Source organism: Canis lupus, chromosome 3 (assembly GCF_048164855.1).
Source record: "Canis lupus baileyi chromosome 3, mCanLup2.hap1, whole genome shotgun sequence".
NCBI lineage: Eukaryota > Metazoa > Chordata > Mammalia > Carnivora > Canidae > Canis > Canis lupus.
The window spans coordinates 32,461,572-32,477,247 of NC_132840.1; the positions used below are offsets into that span (position 1 = coordinate 32,461,572).

The window sequence follows — 15,676 nt, forward strand, 5'->3', positions numbered from 1 at the left end:
GGAAGCTGGCCCCGTTGGGGCTGCGCCTGCGCGGTACGTCGCCGCGGGCCGCGTCTGGCGCGCCTGGGGTTCGGTTGGGGGTGTGGTGGGCCGCGGTGGTTCCGCCGGCTAGTGAGGGCTCGGGAGCGCGGCCGGCAGCATGCCAGAGATTAGGGTCACTCCCCTGGGTGAGTGTGGGCCGCGGAGGGCCGGGCCGGGCTCCCCTCCCGGGGGCGGCTGTGGGTCGGGTCCCTGCCCGCGGCTCTGCTACGCCCTCCGCGCTCCTCCCGGTGAAAGGAGGGTGGGTCCGGGACCGGGCGACCTCTCCTGGGGTCCACCCTCCGACGCCCCGGCACAGCCGCAGGGCCTGCGTGGTCGCTGCGCTGGCACCGGGCCGCGGGGACTGTGCCTCCGCTGCCCGCAGCTTCCCGCTCGCCCCGTCCAGCCGTCCGCTCTCACTTCAGCCTTGTCTCACTTCATCTCTGCAACGCTCTTTGTTGTTTTTATTTTTAAAAGAGGCTTTCCATTTTGTAAAAGATACACGCGCGCACTTTTAAAAGCCCAAAAAGCGCAGAACGTTGCGGAGGAGGAGGATCACTGAGAATCCAGGGTCCCAGGAACAACTGGGGTTACCTTTTTACGCTTTGGTGGCCCGCGCTTTAGAGGTCTCTGGGCGCCCTCCCCGCCCTGGCACTCCGTGCTCTTCCAGAACTGGCCGGGCTTCGTGTGCGGTTCCCCGCAGCTCTATTTTCTTTCTCATGGTATGAGCTCTTTCCCAAAATAGCATCCCCTCGTGTGGACGCTGAGCGGGAGAACACCCCTTCCTTCCTGCCGGGTTAGAGCACACCCCCCCATGCCCCTGCCTCTGGCACCTCTCCAGGGTCTCCTCCGGTTGTGCTCTCCAACCTGCCCCTTCAGGATGTGGCCTCTTTCTCACCATCACTTTGAGCCGTTCTGCCTTTCTACTGCTTGTTACCCCAACCTGCACCTAATGTGCTCCCAGGGCCACAGCAGCAGCAAAGCACAGCCTCATGGGCTCCCTGGGCACATGGACCAGATACAGACAGTCTTGGGTCACTCCAACCACACAGCCTTTGTACAGATACCCCTCCCATCTCCCCTCTTTCCCTCTCCACCCTGCTCAGAAGTCATTTTAAGGTGGACTTACTTGCCTGGTTCTGGTTCTGGAACCTTCTGTGTCATATTCTTCAGGGTCTAAACTCAACCTGATGGGCTCAGTGCTGTGTCTTATCTACATGGCCATTGTCTCCTTCCTCTGAAACATAAACTCCTGTGGACATGGTGTCACCTTTCTTTGCTCCTGAGTCTTGCCTCCTTTTGTGTGTCCTAGACTCCCTCACATCCCCTGCCCAGTTTGGGCCACTGTCCTTGCTCCCTGGGATGGTTGTCCTGTTGGGAGCAGGGGCTAGTACCTAAGAGCTGAACTCTAGAGTCTGGGAAACCATCCCTGGCCCCATGCTAAGAGCCAGTGAGCCCATGGGCTGATCCCATGACTTCTGTAAAGAGGGGGAGCCCTCCCCTTCCCCCACTTCCAATGTCTGGAGGGCCCCTGTGCTGGGCACAGCTTAAGGGTTAAAGGCACAGCAGGGAGCATACAGCTGAGACCCTGGTGTCCTGGTGGGGCAGGAGCAGGCCTACGAGAGCCCTCCAGGCCACTACCTATGGCTGGGCTTCCTGAGGCACACAGACAAAGCTCTTGGTTGGAGTCACCTACTGTTGTCACGGGGGATTGAAGCTTCTAAAGGACCAGCCGTTCTGGGCCACCATGATGTGTGTGGTGCTCACAGAAGGTTCAGATGGCTGGCAGAGGGAGGCTTGTAGGATCAGGATGGAAAGATAGTCATTTGCTGTCATCAGGTCCTGCAAGGCTGTGTCCCTTTCTTCTTGGGCCTCCAGACCCCAGAGGAGGTAACGGATGGCTAGAGGTGTGGCATGGATGTTTCGTGCCTGGGGCTGGAGCAGATGAATAGGGCTTGAAGTCAGGAACATGGATAGGACTGTTAAATTCTGGGCTGTGGGTGCCCTGAGAGGGTGTGGTAGTGGGGCATCTACACTACAGTACACTGGACAGCTGAGGCTGTGGCTTCCCATAGCTGGGCAAACACCGTTTAGGTGCCCCTCTGCAGTGACATCGCCTGGAGGTACTTGATGCCTTCTGGGAGTAGGTCATGAGGGAGAGGGCCCCACAGCTCAGATACGACCCCAATTGAGTGTTCAAGAGGGGTGGTGACACCCTGTGGAGCACCGATGTAACCCCATTAAGTGCCAGTACCATAGTCCAGCACCTATTACACAGTCCCTAGCCTTTGAAGGTTCTGATCAGCCACAGTAGATGGGCTGCTGCCTCCCGAGGTGCGGGGCTTTTCCATCTGATTTAGTTGTTAGTGGCAGGGCCTGAGGCTGGAGGTGGAATTGGGGAGGGCATGTGAGCTAGAACTTGCTTGGTAGCCTTTGCCCCTGCCCTGCACATTTCCCTGGACTATGTGTACGGGTGGCAGTGGCAATGCTTCTTGCCTCACACATCATCTGTGCAGCAGCCATGGAGGTCTGGTTTGTCCAGCACACTGAGGGTTCTGCAGGGCCAGGGCCCCAGAGTGCCCAGTAGAGGTATGAGGCAGGTAGTAAGGCCTTGATCTTGGGGCTGGGGCAATCACTTGCAGCAGTTGAGAAAGGGACATGGGGGTGGCAGCATCTAATCTCGTCTTCCTTTTCAGGGGCTGGCCAGGATGTGGGCCGAAGCTGCATCCTGGTGTCCATTGCTGGCAAGAATGTCATGCTGGACTGTGGAATGCACATGGGCTTCAATGATGACGTGAGTCCCAAGGGAAGGTGGCCTGTAGGGACCTCACTCGGCAGGACCCCAGGCTCCAGAGCGTCAGGCTCTGATGGTGGAGTAGGAAGTCTAGGCAGGTGGGCAGTAGTAGGAGGCAGGTGGGTCTGGGGTCACTGCATTCCCCGGCAGTCCCTCCACTATCACTTGACAGATAGGGTGCCTTGTGTGGAAAGGTTGATCTGTATGGAGCAGGGGCTCTTGGGCTCCTTGCAGGGTCATGTGGGGCAGCTTGGCACTCCCCACTCAGGGCTTGGTTACTGGTTCTGGCAGTTTGACCCCTCCCTGTGTTCTTGGAGCTGTGAGCAGTCAGTGATCCTGGTGTCGCCTACAAGGGTGGGGGTGCTGGTGTCCAGGCTCAGCCTGCGCTCTCATTCCCCACTCCTGGGGGCTGCTCTCTGGAATGCTGGCAGATCCAGGGATGCTGTGCTCTGACCCTTTCTCTTGGCTTCTCAGAGGCGCTTCCCTGACTTCTCCTACATCACCCGCAACGGCCGGCTGACCGACTTTCTGGACTGTGTGATCATCAGGTGGGCACCTTTCATTTTTTTTTTTTTAATTTTTTTATTTATGTATGATAGTCACAGAGAGAGAGGCAGAGACATAGGCAGAGGGAGAAGCAGGCTCCATGCCCCGGGAGCCGGACGTGGGATTCGATCCCGGGTCTCCAGGATCGCGCCCTGGGCCAAAGGCAGGCGCTAAACCACTGCGCCACCCAGGGATCCCAGGTGGGCACCTTTCAGCTGTTAGTGGTAGTGTTGTGTGTTGTGGGCTCACATCTTTTTTTTTTTTAACTTTTTTTATTTTTTTTATTTTTAAAGATTTTATTTATTTATTCTTGAGAGAGAGAAGGAGAGACAGAGCCAGAGACACAGGCAGAGGGAGAAGCAGGCTCCATGCACCGGGAGCCAGACGTGGGATTCGATCCCAGGTCTCCAGGATCGCGCCCTGGGCCAAAGGCAGGCGCCAAACCACTGCGCCACCCAGGGATCCCTGTGGGCTCACATCTAACCCCACCTTGAGGACGCTTAAGAGCCCAGGAGAGCTGCCTAGGTTTTGTTCCAGGGTACTGATGTGGCACGCCCCAGGGCTGGTCGTCCTGGAGGTTGTGTATGTGCATGAGGTCATAGGTATTCACAGTTGCTCCTTGGTGGGCTCTGGTCAGCACGGTGGAGCTAGGGGGCATCCTGTGCTATGCATGCCTATTGGCTGTGCCCAAGTGTCATGAATGAGAGCTCCATGTACCCCAGGAAGATGAGGCTGTGTTAGGGCAACAGGCCCATGGTAGGGAGGCCCCTCACCCCCCCGCCGCATTGCAGGATGGCCCGTTTCTCGTGAGATCTCCCCCAGGCTCCTTCTCAGGCCTCCTCACTCAGCCTCTCAGCATCATTTGGCAGCAGTGACTATGCCCTTCCTGCTGGTCCTCGATTCTCACAGACTTTCCCATATGTTCCCATCCACCCTGCCCCTGACATCCAGACTTGGGTCAGGCCCCTCTGGTGGCAGTCGACCTCCCCAGCCTGGCTGAATGGGGCTCCTGCTTTCCTCCAATTCCTCACGCTCCACCCAGATGGTCCACGGTGTGTGTGGTCCAGCCCATTCTCAGACCCTGACCTTTTCCATGTGGCCAGATGACCACACAGCCTCTTGCTGGTCTTCTCTCTGCATCTCCAAGCCAGAGGATCTCTGACCCAAGGCAGCCCTGTCCTCATCTGCTTTGAGGCTCTTGTGGTCTCGGTTCCTCTTGGATATGGGCTTGAATGCAGCGGGTCTGCTCCATTCGTGGACACACAGCACTCTGTTCCCTCTGCCCCAATGCCTTCCTGCCATGGTTCACATGCCATGGGGTCTTCCTGCCCATCTATCTGCCAGAGATGGTATCTGTCCTGATGCCCCGTCCTCCTTATTACTCTATAGAACACGTGTCCATCTGATACGAGTATTACCTCTTTACTGCTTACTACTTCATCAGACACTTAGACTGTAAGTTCCAGGTAGATGGTAGTTTTTATCTATTTTGCTCATTCCTCATTCTGTGGTACTTAGGACAACATCTGATACACAGTAGGCAGTCAGGACATGAATGGATGAATGGATGGAATGGCTGTGAGTCTCTGCTGGTGTGGAGGGGCTGTGGAGGGGGCAGGCTTGGTTGGGGAGCAGTGGTCCTGGGCTGACCTGTGTTGCACCCCCAGCCACTTCCACCTGGACCACTGTGGGGCACTCCCCTACTTCAGCGAGATGGTGGGCTATGACGGGCCCATCTACATGACCCACCCCACCCAGGCCATCTGCCCCATCCTGCTGGAGGACTACCGCAAGATTGCTGTGGACAAGAAGGGCGAGGCCAACTTCTTCACCTCCCAGATGATCAAAGACTGTATGAAGAAGGTGGTAGCTGTCCACCTCCACCAGACGGTCCAGGTCAGGGTACCAACAGACCCCATCTCACTCTGCTATTGCGAGACCACCAGGAGGCAGCACTGGGCAAGCACATGGGGTCCCAGCCCAGATTCAGAGGCTTACAGGGCAGTGTGCCAAGCGCCCATCAAGCATGTGGAACCTCTGCTGTTCCCCAGCTCTGCCTGAGTGCTTCTGAGAGGGTGTGTCCGCCAGGGGCAGCAGGTGGCAGAGACTGGACAGTGAGATGGGCAAACCCCAAAAGGCAGCCAGTACTGGGCTCTGGAGTTTGTTTTTTGTCTCAGTAACTTATGTGTGGGTCAGTGAGGAAGTGAAGGGTTTTAAGCAGGCAAATGCAATCAAATTGGGTAAAATTTATCACAAAGATTATAGTATAGATTTGTTTGTTTCTTCTTAGGGTCAGTGGGTTTTGCTTGTTATTAGGTACCTGTGTACTTTTAGTTATTTCATTTCTGGTTGAACCTGTTGTCAACACGAAGTACGTGTGTTTATCTTTAATAATGATTTTTATCTTAAAGTCTGTGTCTCTGGTAATATCATACCATCCTCAGATTTCCTGCTTTTGGCTCTTTGTATAGTATGTCTTTCTATTGTTTTACTTTCAGCTTTACGCATCATGTTTAAATGTAGCTCTTTAAAAAAAATTATTTATTTATTTATTCATGAGAGACAGAGAGAGAGAGGCAGAGACATAGGCAGAGGGAGAAGCAGGCTCCATGCAGGGAGCCCGATGCGGGACTTGATCCCGGGACTCTAGGATCACGCTCTGAGCTGAAGGCAGACACTCAACCGCTGAGCCACCCAGGCGTCCCAAAATACATTTTAAGTGTCAAAATACTCTTTTAAGTGTCATGTAATTTTGTTTTGTTTTGTTTTAGACATGTGAAAATTTATTTATTTACTTTTAAATTTTTATTTATTTATGATAGTCACAGAGAGAGAGAGAGAGAGAGAGAGAGGCAGAGACATAGGCAGAGGGAGAAGCAGGCTCCATGCAATGGGAGCCTGACGTGGGATTCGATCCTGGGTCTCCAGGATCGCGCCCTGGGCCAAAGGCAGGCGCCAAACCGCTGCGCCACCAAGGGTTCCCTGAAAATTTATTACTGTCCTGTTTTCACCATCGAACGTAGGATCTTGGTTTTCGCTTTTTGCCTTTGTATAAGGCCAAAAGAGAGATGTTGGCTATTTTAACTATTTTCTTTTCTTAAGATTTCATTTATTTATTCATGAGAGACACAGAGAGAGCAAGAGGCAGAGACACAGGCAGAGGGAGAAGCAGGCTCCACGCAGGGAGCCTGACATGGGACTCGATCCCGGGACTCCAGGACCACACCCTGGGCTGAAGGCAGCGCTAAACCACCGAGCCACCCAGGGATCCCTATTTTAACAATTTTAAAGCAAACTCCAGGAATGTCACTAACAGCTTGACCTTTGTGACCAAATCCAGCAACCACAACATCATCATTTTCCTCAATAAAATTCAAACAGCCATCATTGAGTACCAAGCTGTGATTTTTTGCCATTCTTGATCAGCTGGACCCTGACACACTTCCTGATGGCAGAATTTGGCTATTTGGCTTCAACTCCTACTTCTAGCACAATTCCCCTTGCATGGGAAGCACCTTCAACTCAGCTGCTGAGCTATCCAGGCGTCCTTTATTTATTTTTAAAGATTTTATTTATTTGTTCATGAGAGAGACAGAGAGAGAGGCAGAGACAAAGGCAGAATGAGAAGCAAGCTCCATCCGGGGAGCTCTATGTGGGACTTGATCCTGGGATCCCAGGATCACATCCTGAGCCGAAGGCAGACTCAACTGCTGAGCCATCCAGAAGTCTCAAATATTTTATTTTTATTTATTCATGAGAGACACAGAGAGGCAGAGACATAAGAAGAGAGAAGCAGGCTCCCTGCAAGGAGACCAATGCAGGACTCTATCCCAGGACCTATTACACCCTGAGCCAAAGGCAGATGCTCAACCATTGAGCCACCCAGGTGAACCCTGTTCTTCACTTTTTGAGATAATTTACTTTCCTCCTGAAGAACGCCAGTATGGATCTGTTGGCAATGAATTCACTTTTGTTTGTCTGCACATGGGTCTGCTTCACTCTCATTCCTGAAGGACTCTTCATTCTGTGTGGAATTATAGTTTGGCAATTTCTTTCTCTCAGTACTTTGAATATGTCTTCTTATTCACTGTTTGGAAGAGAATCTTTTTTTTTTAAAAGATTTTATTTATTAATTCATGAGAGAGAGAGGCAGAGACGCAGGCTGAGGGAGAAGCAGGCTCCATGCAGGAAGCCCGATGTGGGACTCGATCCTGGGGCTCCAGGATTACACCCTGGGCTGAAGGCGGCACTAAACCGCTGAGCCACCTGGGCTGCCCTGGAAGAGAATCTTTAATCTTAGGCTGCTTGTAGGATTATGCCTTTTTCTTTGGATTATGGTGCATGTGCTGTGGTGGCCCTGCATGTTCTCTTCTCCTGGAGCCTACCAGAGGTGAAGCCTCTTGGATCTGTGACCTGGGGTCTTTTGTCATATTCTTCCAGTGTTACACCTGCCCATTGTCCTCAACCCAGGGCCCAGATTGAGGAATGTTAGGCCTTCTTGCTCCAGACCTTCCCTCACATGTTTATTGTTCTGTGCTTTGTGCTAGGCAGTCCTTTCTATGTATTGATACTCTTTGATTATATATAACATGCTGTTAAATTAATCTGTTCAGTTCTTTACTGGGGTTATTACAGTTTCTGGTTTAGAATTTCTGCTTTTTAAAATAATTTCTCATTTTTTTGGTCAACATTCTGTCTTGAATTTCTCCAAATATTTTGATCACAGCCCTCTCAAACTCTGTCTGAAAATTGTAGGAGCCCTGAATCTACTTCTCTAGATAGTTGTTTCTCTTGTTTTACATGGTCTTGTCTTATTTCTTGTGTCTGGCTGCTTTTGGTTGAGAATTGGGCATTATGTGTGAGAAACAGGAAATGATAAGGCTTGGAACCATGTTTTCCTCTTCTGCCCTCTGCCTTCCTGGTGTCTACCTTCCTGGTCCCTCTGCCATCCTCTTCAACTGACCACATACCAGCATAGCTGGCAGACCTGACTTGAACCCTCTCCTCTGTAGGTGGACGATGAACTTGAAATCAAAGCCTACTATGCAGGCCACGTGCTGGGGGCAGCCATGTTCCAGATTAAAGTGGGCTCAGAGTCTGTGGTCTACACGGTCAGTGGAAGCATTTGGGGCACAGGGGGTGCTGCTTGGCCAGGGGGAGGAGGCACCCACTTTACTGCCACATTCTTTGCCAGGGTGATTATAATATGACCCCAGACCGGCATTTGGGGTGAGTAGACAGGTTTGTTTCCTCCTGTGGGGACCCCCCCCGCAAGTGTGCAGTGATACTTGTGGATGTGCTTGGTGCCTGGGCTGTCTGTGCATTGGTTTCTGCCACGTGTCCCCTATGCATGGCAAAGGCTCTTCCTCCTGTCTCCCCTGAAGTGTGCTGCTTTGCCAAAGGGTCCAGGGAGGCTGTGGCTGGGGTCTGTTTTGCTGCTTCTCGCTTTGCAGCCATGTGGGTTGTCCACCTCTGGCCATACCCTCCTCTGTTACAGAGCCGCCTGGATTGACAAATGTCGCCCCAACCTACTCATCACAGAATCTACATATGCCACCACCATCCGGGACTCCAAACGCTGCCGGGAGCGAGACTTTCTGAAGAAGGTCCACGAGGCTGTGGAGCGTGGCGGGAAGGTAGCTGGTGCTGGCAGGGTGTCAGGCAGGGCTCTGGGCTATGTGCCTGTCCTGACCATGCTACACAGTCCTTCAGCCACCCCTGGCATGTCAGGAGATGGGTGCTGTGTGTTCTGGGCATGCAGGGAGGAAAGTTTGCTCAGCATTAGTAGGAAACACTCCTCTGGACTAGAGGAGTGCTTATTCAGGCCTCATGTCAGATCCCAGCATAAGGCTGGCCAGAGTATCCACCATGGTCATTTCTGGACAGATTGTGGCTGGGAGCAGGACTTAAGGGCAGAATGTGTGGGCCTTACCTATGGCTCATATAGGGCCTCTGGCCATCAACTACCAGCAGGGCTAGTCTTTATAGCAGCTGCTCCCTGAGCAGGCAGCCGTAGGGAACATGCGTCTGCTCACTGTGATCAGATGTGGGTTCAGCTTGGTTGGGGCTCCTGCATGAGCTAGCCTTGTCCTCCCTCTTTAGGTGCTGATCCCTGTGTTTGCCCTGGGCCGCGCTCAGGAGCTCTGCATCCTGCTGGAGACCTTCTGGTAGGTGCAGCCAGATTGTTTTCGGGGACCTCTGGCCTGAGTGGGCATTAGCCATAGGCAGGGTGTACAGAGCTTAGGCTGTAGTGCTGGCAGCTATTAGGTAGAGTCAGGGTGCCTGACATCTGCAGGGGTGCCTTCCCAAGCCAGGAGGCTTGTGGTGTCATGTTGTCCCACACCAGGCCCCCCTAACCACATGCTCTGTATTCCCATCATCTGACCCACTGTAGGGTGAGGTGAGGGCATCAGGGAGTCATTCCTTACACTGGGCACAACCCAGGTTGGTGGTGTGGGGGTGACAGGGGCCCGTCATTCCATGGCAGCCTCCTCTACTGTGGCCCTGCACTGCCCACAGGGAACGCATGAACCTGAAGGCCCCCATTTACTTCTCCACGGGCCTGACAGAGAAGGCCAACCACTACTATAAGCTCTTCATAACCTGGACCAACCAGAAGATCCGTAAGACCTTCGTCCAGAGGAACATGTTTGAGTTTAAGCACATCAAGGCCTTTGACCGAGCATTTGCTGACAATCCAGGTCCCATGGTGAGGCTCTGGCCAGGAGGGCTGGGGATGGCTCTCCTGCGTCTCTTGTAACATAGTCACACCTGCCTCGGACTTGGACACCTGGGCCAATGCTGGCTGTCCACATAATGCACTTCCTCTGTGCCTGGGACATTCAAGGAGTCCCTGCATATAGGTCTCCCTTAGGGAATGGGGTGCACTGTGCTGGGGGATGGACGGAAGTCAGGGTAGGGCCTGTGACCAGTACTGGTTCTATGACAGGCGGGCACTGCTGCCCTGATTGTCGCACACACCCCCGCAGGTTGTGTTTGCCACCCCAGGCATGTTGCACGCTGGCCAGTCCCTGCAGATCTTTCGGAAGTGGGCAGGGAACGAGAAGAACATGGTAAGAGGTCTGGCTCCCAGGATCAGATGTGGGCCTGTAGGGGAAGGGGTTAGTGAGGACAGGAGCTCTGCTTGGTTAGCAGACACCACTGTTGTCAGAATAGGGCTCAGTATGCTGGGGCCATGTCTTACCCAGGCCGACTCCTGCTATATGTTGGCCTATTTGCATCAGGTAGTAAAGCCTCTGGCCATCTGAGCTGATGGGTTCTCAGGCCTGGGTGGGCTTGGGTCTGCAGTGGGGCCTGTGATAGGGAGCTGCTGGCACAGGAAAGGTGCCATTAAGGGTACAGGTTCTGCCGGGCAGGGAGGACCCCCCTGAGGTGGGAGTGGGGGTGGCTGGCAGCTCCATTTCTCCCTTCCCATAGGTCATCATGCCTGGCTACTGCGTGCAGGGCACTGTGGGCCATAAGATCCTCAGTGGGCAGCGCAAACTGGAGATGGAGGGGCGGCAGGTGGTAAGTCCCTACTTGGGTTGGTGGGGAGCCCTCAGCCTGCTGCTCGTGGTTAACGGCCTATATGCACTGTGACGCTGCAGTTGGAGGTCAAGATGCAGGTGGAGTACATGTCCTTCAGTGCCCATGCTGATGCCAAGGGCATCATGCAGCTGGTGGGCCAGGCGGAGCCCGAGAGTGTGCTGCTCGTACATGGGGAAGCCAAGAAGATGGAGTTCCTGAAGCAGAAGATTGAGCAGGAATTCCGTAGGCAGCCCAGGCATGGGGTGGGGGTGGGGGGGGGCGTGGGCTTGGGCTGATAAAGGGAATGTGGGCATGGTCTACCCATGGGTTCAGTGTGGGCAGGGCCAGGTGGTCTGGACTGAGGCTCTCTGCCCCTCTCTCTTGCCCAGGGGTCAACTGCTACATGCCAGCCAATGGTGAGACGGTGACGCTGCCCACAAGCCCCAGCATCCCTGTGGGCATCTCACTGGGGCTGCTGAAGCGGGAGATGGCACAGGGTATGCAAGGGAGGGCAGTGGGCAGGGGCAGGGCAGCAGCACAGCAGGTGGACAGCGCTCATCCCTGTCCCTTTCTCTGCAGGATTGCTTCCTGATGTCAAAAAGCCACGGCTCCTACATGGCACTCTGATCATGAAGGACAGTGTGAGTATGTGTGTGCCTGGGTGGGGGTACGGGGTGCCCCCATGCCCCCTGACTTGCCCCTGCCCCACAGAACTTCCGGCTCGTGTCCTCAGAGCAGGCGCTCAAGGAACTGGGCCTGGCTGAGCATCAGCTGCGCTTTACCTGCCGTGTGCACCTACATGACCCTCGTAAGGAGCAGGAGATGGCCGTGCGTGTCTATAGCCATCTGAAGAGGTGGGTACTGCACTCCTGGCCCTAGGGGTGGCAGGCAGAGGGCACAATGTGGGGTCTCACTGCACCTCCCCACAGTGTCCTCAAGGACCACTGTGTGCAGCATCTTCCTGATGGGTCTGTGACGGTGGAGTCCATCCTCATCCAGGCTGCTGCCCACTCAGAGGACCCAGGCACCAAGGTGCTGCTGGTCTCCTGGACCTACCAGGTAAGTGGCAGGTCAGGGTGGGTGGGGACTGCCCAGGTGTGCTGCTTGGGGAGAACAAGATGATCGCCTTCTCTTGTCTCTGGCTCCAGGACGAAGAGCTGGGAAGTTACCTCACGTCGCTGCTCAAGAAGGGCCTACCCCAGGCCAGCAGCTAAGGTCAGCTGGTCACCATAGGGACTTGGGCTTCCCCTCCAGGGCCACATGTGTCTCAGCCCTCATTCTGTGTCCCTGGATGGGGAGCCCACGGCTGGTTACAGCCTTGTCTTTGAGGACAAGACCACAAGTGTCACTGCCTGCCCAACTGGCTGGTTTTGGCTGAGGAAAGAAAGAACTCTGGGGACCTCATGACCTTTTATTTCTGTTCCTGAGCCCCTGAGATGGGTGGCTGCACCTGAGGTACTAATTTTCAGTAAAAACAGAACCAAAGACGGTGTGGATATTCCCTTCTTGATGCTCAAACCTTTTTCCTTCAGTCCACCCATAGCAGGTGCCCAGGCATGTGGGGCCTTTGGGCAGGTGCAGGCCAGTGGGGGGCAGGAGGCCCACATGCCTGCAGAGCTGGGCAGGGTCCAGTGGCTGGGCTGTGTTGGCTGCCCTGACCTCAGTGGGGCTTCTGGGGGTTTTCTGTGGCTTCCATGTGGTAAACCCTGTAGGGCACAGAAGGTTTTCTGCAGAGGCTGGGCCTGGCTGTAGATGCGGAGCTTCTTCCAGGCTGCAGAGCCCCTGCCTCTCCAGGCCCCCCTACTCTCTGAAAAGAGCCCCTGCCTCTCCAACCCTCCCCTACTAAGAACTTGATTCCAGGCCCAGGTCAGGAATATAGCTTGGGTGTGGGGCCCCAGGAAAAGAGGTACCTTACTCCAAGTCTCCTGCTTGTGGGCTGCTGGTCTCCAACTGGATTTTTTGGTTAATCTGGGGTTTCTCTGCCTCCAGGGCCCTGACTTTCCTGCTGAACACAGGCTGGATTCCCACCTGGCAGCAGGACAGATAAGGGCTATAGCTGTCCTGTCACCAAGAGCTCCTCCCCTGTCAAGCACCCAGGCTCAGGAGGGAGGGGGGTCAGTCAGTAGGTGTACTTGGCATCTCTGCAGGCAGTCCACTCTTACCAAGGTTCTCGTAGAGCACTGACTTGAGGAATAAGCCATGGGCTGGGGCCACACGCGCCTGGTGCCTACCCAGGGGGTCTCGGCTTTCCAGGATCACCTTCACCTGAGCAGGCCTCAAGGCCCCTAGCCCCACAGCCACCAGCACAGCTGTCATCCTCCGCACCTGCAACCCAAGGCCAAGACTGCCATTGGGCCCAGCCCTCAGGGCACCCCCACTCCCAACCCCGTCCAGGTGGCTCAGGGCAGAGCCCACCTGTCTGTATAGGAAGGACCGGCTCTCGAACTCCAGGTTCCAGAAATGCAACCTAGAAACACGAGCACATGTGGTGTCTGGGCCAGGGCAGCTCTGAGTCCATGCCACAACCTCGTGGGTGGGGGAGGGGGGTGGGGGGAGGCTGGGGAAGACTGGTTCCCCCTGTCTTCCAACGCAGCAGTTCCCACTGGCCACTCTACCCTCAAGTGAAGCTGGTGGGAGGGGCATCGGGAGTGGGAGGGGCAGCAGAGCCTTCTGAGGGCCTTGGCAGTGGGGACAGGGCCCTCAGGTGGAGGTGATGCTGAGGTGGAGGTCTGGGGGCAGGGCTCTGGGGCAGTGGAGGCTTCGAGCACAGCCAGCTCATCTACCAGACACCCAAGCCCCAGGCCAGGGATCTTCAGCTGACCATGCAGAAGCCCCTCCCCACTTCAGTGCTGGCTCAGACTGGGAAGTTTTGTAAGTCAACAGCTGAGGTCGGACCAGAGGCCCCAGGGACCGGAGAAGCAACCCCCTGCCAGGTAGGGCCGGAACCACTGGCCTGGTGCTTCTTTTTCAGCAAAGCCTTTACAGCAGCTGCCAAGGTCCATTTACTAGCCAATGAGCGCCGCACCGGGCAGGGCAGAGAGACCTTGGAGAAAGAGCATTTTCTGTTTTCTGCCCCCAGTATGGCAGGAACCCAGGCGGGGTGGGGGAGTGGGGCAGCTTGCAGGTTCATGGCTGTTGGGGCCATGCCACTCAACTGACTAGCTAATCTCCCCAGGAGGGCTGATGGGGCCCAGAGGGGTGCACTACCCTTGCCAGGGAAGGTGCTAAGTCGAGCTCCCCCAGCCTCTGGCCTGTGTGCAGGGTGCCCTTCCTTACCTCTTCTCCTGGGCAAGGACAAAGGGGCTGCCTGGGTCAGGGGACACTGAGGCTCGGCGCAGTGTGCGCACTGAGCTAGTGGTCGGGCTGCCAGCTGACTGGAAGGCTCTGAAGTCATGTGTCCCCAGGAGGTGCTGGGCAGCCTCCTGCATGGCATCCACATCCAAGCAGCTGTGGGGAGCCAGATGAGTGGTCAGGAGGGAGTAGCCAGCCAGGTGGGCCTGGCAACCCCCTCTGGCTCACGCACACCCCACACTCACTCTGCCCTCAGTGGCCAGCATCGGTTTCGTTCAAACACAGACAGCTGGTCAGGCCGGTGGCAGCCCGTGACCAGGCGGTACAGGTAGGTCCTGGATGTGGCTGCATGGCGGGCATGGAAGTCACTGGGTACTCTGAAAGCTTGCAGTACACTGTGGGAGCAAGATTAGGTACTCCACAGAGATCCCACAAAGTTCCGTCCTGACCCCAAGAGATTCCGGACTTAGGGCCTCCACCCACCCTGGACCAGTCTGGAGACAGCAGACGGGTGCTCACCGGATGGCCGGGTGCCTCACGTGGGCGTTGAGTGCCTCTGCCAGGACTTCGGGGGAGAAAGGAGGCTGGCCTGAGCGGCGCTGGACGTCCAGATGGGCCGCGTTGCTCAGCGCGTGAACCCCCGCATCTGTGCGGCTGGAGATCGTGAACCTGACAGGCACCACCGAATTCAGCCGCTTTGCAGCTTCCTGCGGGTACAGAGCTCCCTGGGGTGAAGGCCGCAGCCCCAGGGCGCGGGGGCTCCCACATGTCCCTGCCCCGGGTCTCTCCCTCTCCACTGCGGGCGGCGGGCAGGCAGAACTCACCTCCAGGTAGTTGAGGACGCCGACTGCGCGCTGGGAGCCCCTGACGGCCGCGACCCCGCTGCAGGAGAAGGCGGGCGCAGGTGAGCAGGGGGAGGCCACCCCCCCCCCCCGCGGTCCTCCCGGCGTCGGGCCCTAAATCTGGCTCCCACCCCCCACCTCGGGGCCGCGGGGAGGACCGGAGCCGTACTTAAAGTCCGTGCCCAAGTACTGGAAGTACACGAGGTAGCGCGCGGTCACCGAGCCTGAGGCCGGGCCCATGGCGGGAGCGGCGGAGAGGCTCCGGGTCCGCGGGACCGGGCGAAGGCTGGGGGTGAGCCACCCCAAACTCAGCAGAACCACACGTGTGCCCGGAGCGCCTGCGCGCCCAGAAAAGCAGCGTGGCCACGCCCCCGCCCCTGCGCCTGCGCCGTAGCGTTCCTCCCGCCTGGGCAGTCCAGCACTCACCCGCCCCACGACGGCTGAGGGCGGGAGCGGGGGGCGGGGCCAGACTTAAGGGAGCGGGTGCAAACTGCGGAGCCGTTGGAGAGAGAGTGGGCCGGATCCCGCCAGCGGCGCCCGGGAGGCGCTCCCGTGGGCTTTCACACTTCCGTCCACCCTCGCTCCTGTTCCCCCGCGCCCGCCGGCCTGGAGTGGCTCCGTCCCCACGATCCGCGCCGGCGGTTCTTGCAAACGCCCC

At 56.3% G+C, this 15,676-nt stretch overlaps 3 protein-coding genes across 8 annotated transcripts in view; 2 read left to right on the forward strand and 1 right to left on the reverse strand.

The window, feature by feature from the left end:
• Positions 1-12,370, forward strand: INTS11 (integrator complex subunit 11). 5 transcript variants are annotated; one of them, XM_072820156.1, is made up of 17 exons: positions 1-33; positions 2,715-2,812; positions 3,287-3,360; positions 5,026-5,254; positions 8,371-8,469; positions 8,553-8,587; positions 8,856-8,994; positions 9,461-9,525; positions 9,878-10,067; positions 10,348-10,431; positions 10,796-10,885; positions 10,966-11,128; positions 11,275-11,382; positions 11,465-11,526; positions 11,597-11,739; positions 11,815-11,944; positions 12,034-12,370. In XM_072820156.1, the coding sequence occupies exons 2-17, from the start codon at positions 2,774-2,776 to the stop codon at positions 12,097-12,099; spliced, it is 1,716 nt and encodes a 571-aa protein (XP_072676257.1). In that variant the 5' UTR covers positions 1-33; positions 2,715-2,773; the 3' UTR covers positions 12,100-12,370. The 5 variants fall into 5 exon arrangements, 3 of the variants coding, with proteins under 3 accessions (XP_072676257.1, XP_072676254.1, XP_072676256.1); XM_072820153.1 differs by having other exon boundaries at positions 16-167; XR_012028060.1 differs by having other exon boundaries at positions 18-167; positions 11,840-11,944.
• On the reverse strand, positions 12,123-15,383 carry PUSL1 (pseudouridine synthase like 1). 2 transcript variants are annotated; one of them, XM_072820157.1, is made up of 9 exons: positions 15,188-15,380; positions 15,001-15,058; positions 14,696-14,883; positions 14,422-14,571; positions 14,162-14,332; positions 13,301-13,352; positions 13,048-13,210; positions 12,796-12,913; positions 12,279-12,591 (listed from the first exon to the last, which is right to left on the reverse strand). In XM_072820157.1, exons 1-8 carry the CDS (start codon positions 15,256-15,258, stop codon positions 12,849-12,851), a joined length of 918 nt encoding a protein of 305 aa, XP_072676258.1. In that variant the 5' UTR covers positions 15,259-15,380; the 3' UTR covers positions 12,279-12,591; positions 12,796-12,848. The 2 variants fall into 2 exon arrangements, with proteins under 2 accessions (XP_072676259.1, XP_072676258.1); XM_072820158.1 differs by lacking the exon at positions 13,048-13,210 and having other exon boundaries at positions 12,123-12,591; positions 15,188-15,383.
• Positions 14,855-15,676, forward strand: part of ACAP3 (ArfGAP with coiled-coil, ankyrin repeat and PH domains 3) — a 15,797-nt gene continuing 14,975 nt past the window's right edge. Inside the window, exon 1 of the mRNA XM_072820151.1 lies at positions 14,855-15,080. The gene's annotated coding sequence lies outside the window, so the exon portion shown is untranslated. The remainder of the gene's footprint in view (positions 15,081-15,676) is intronic.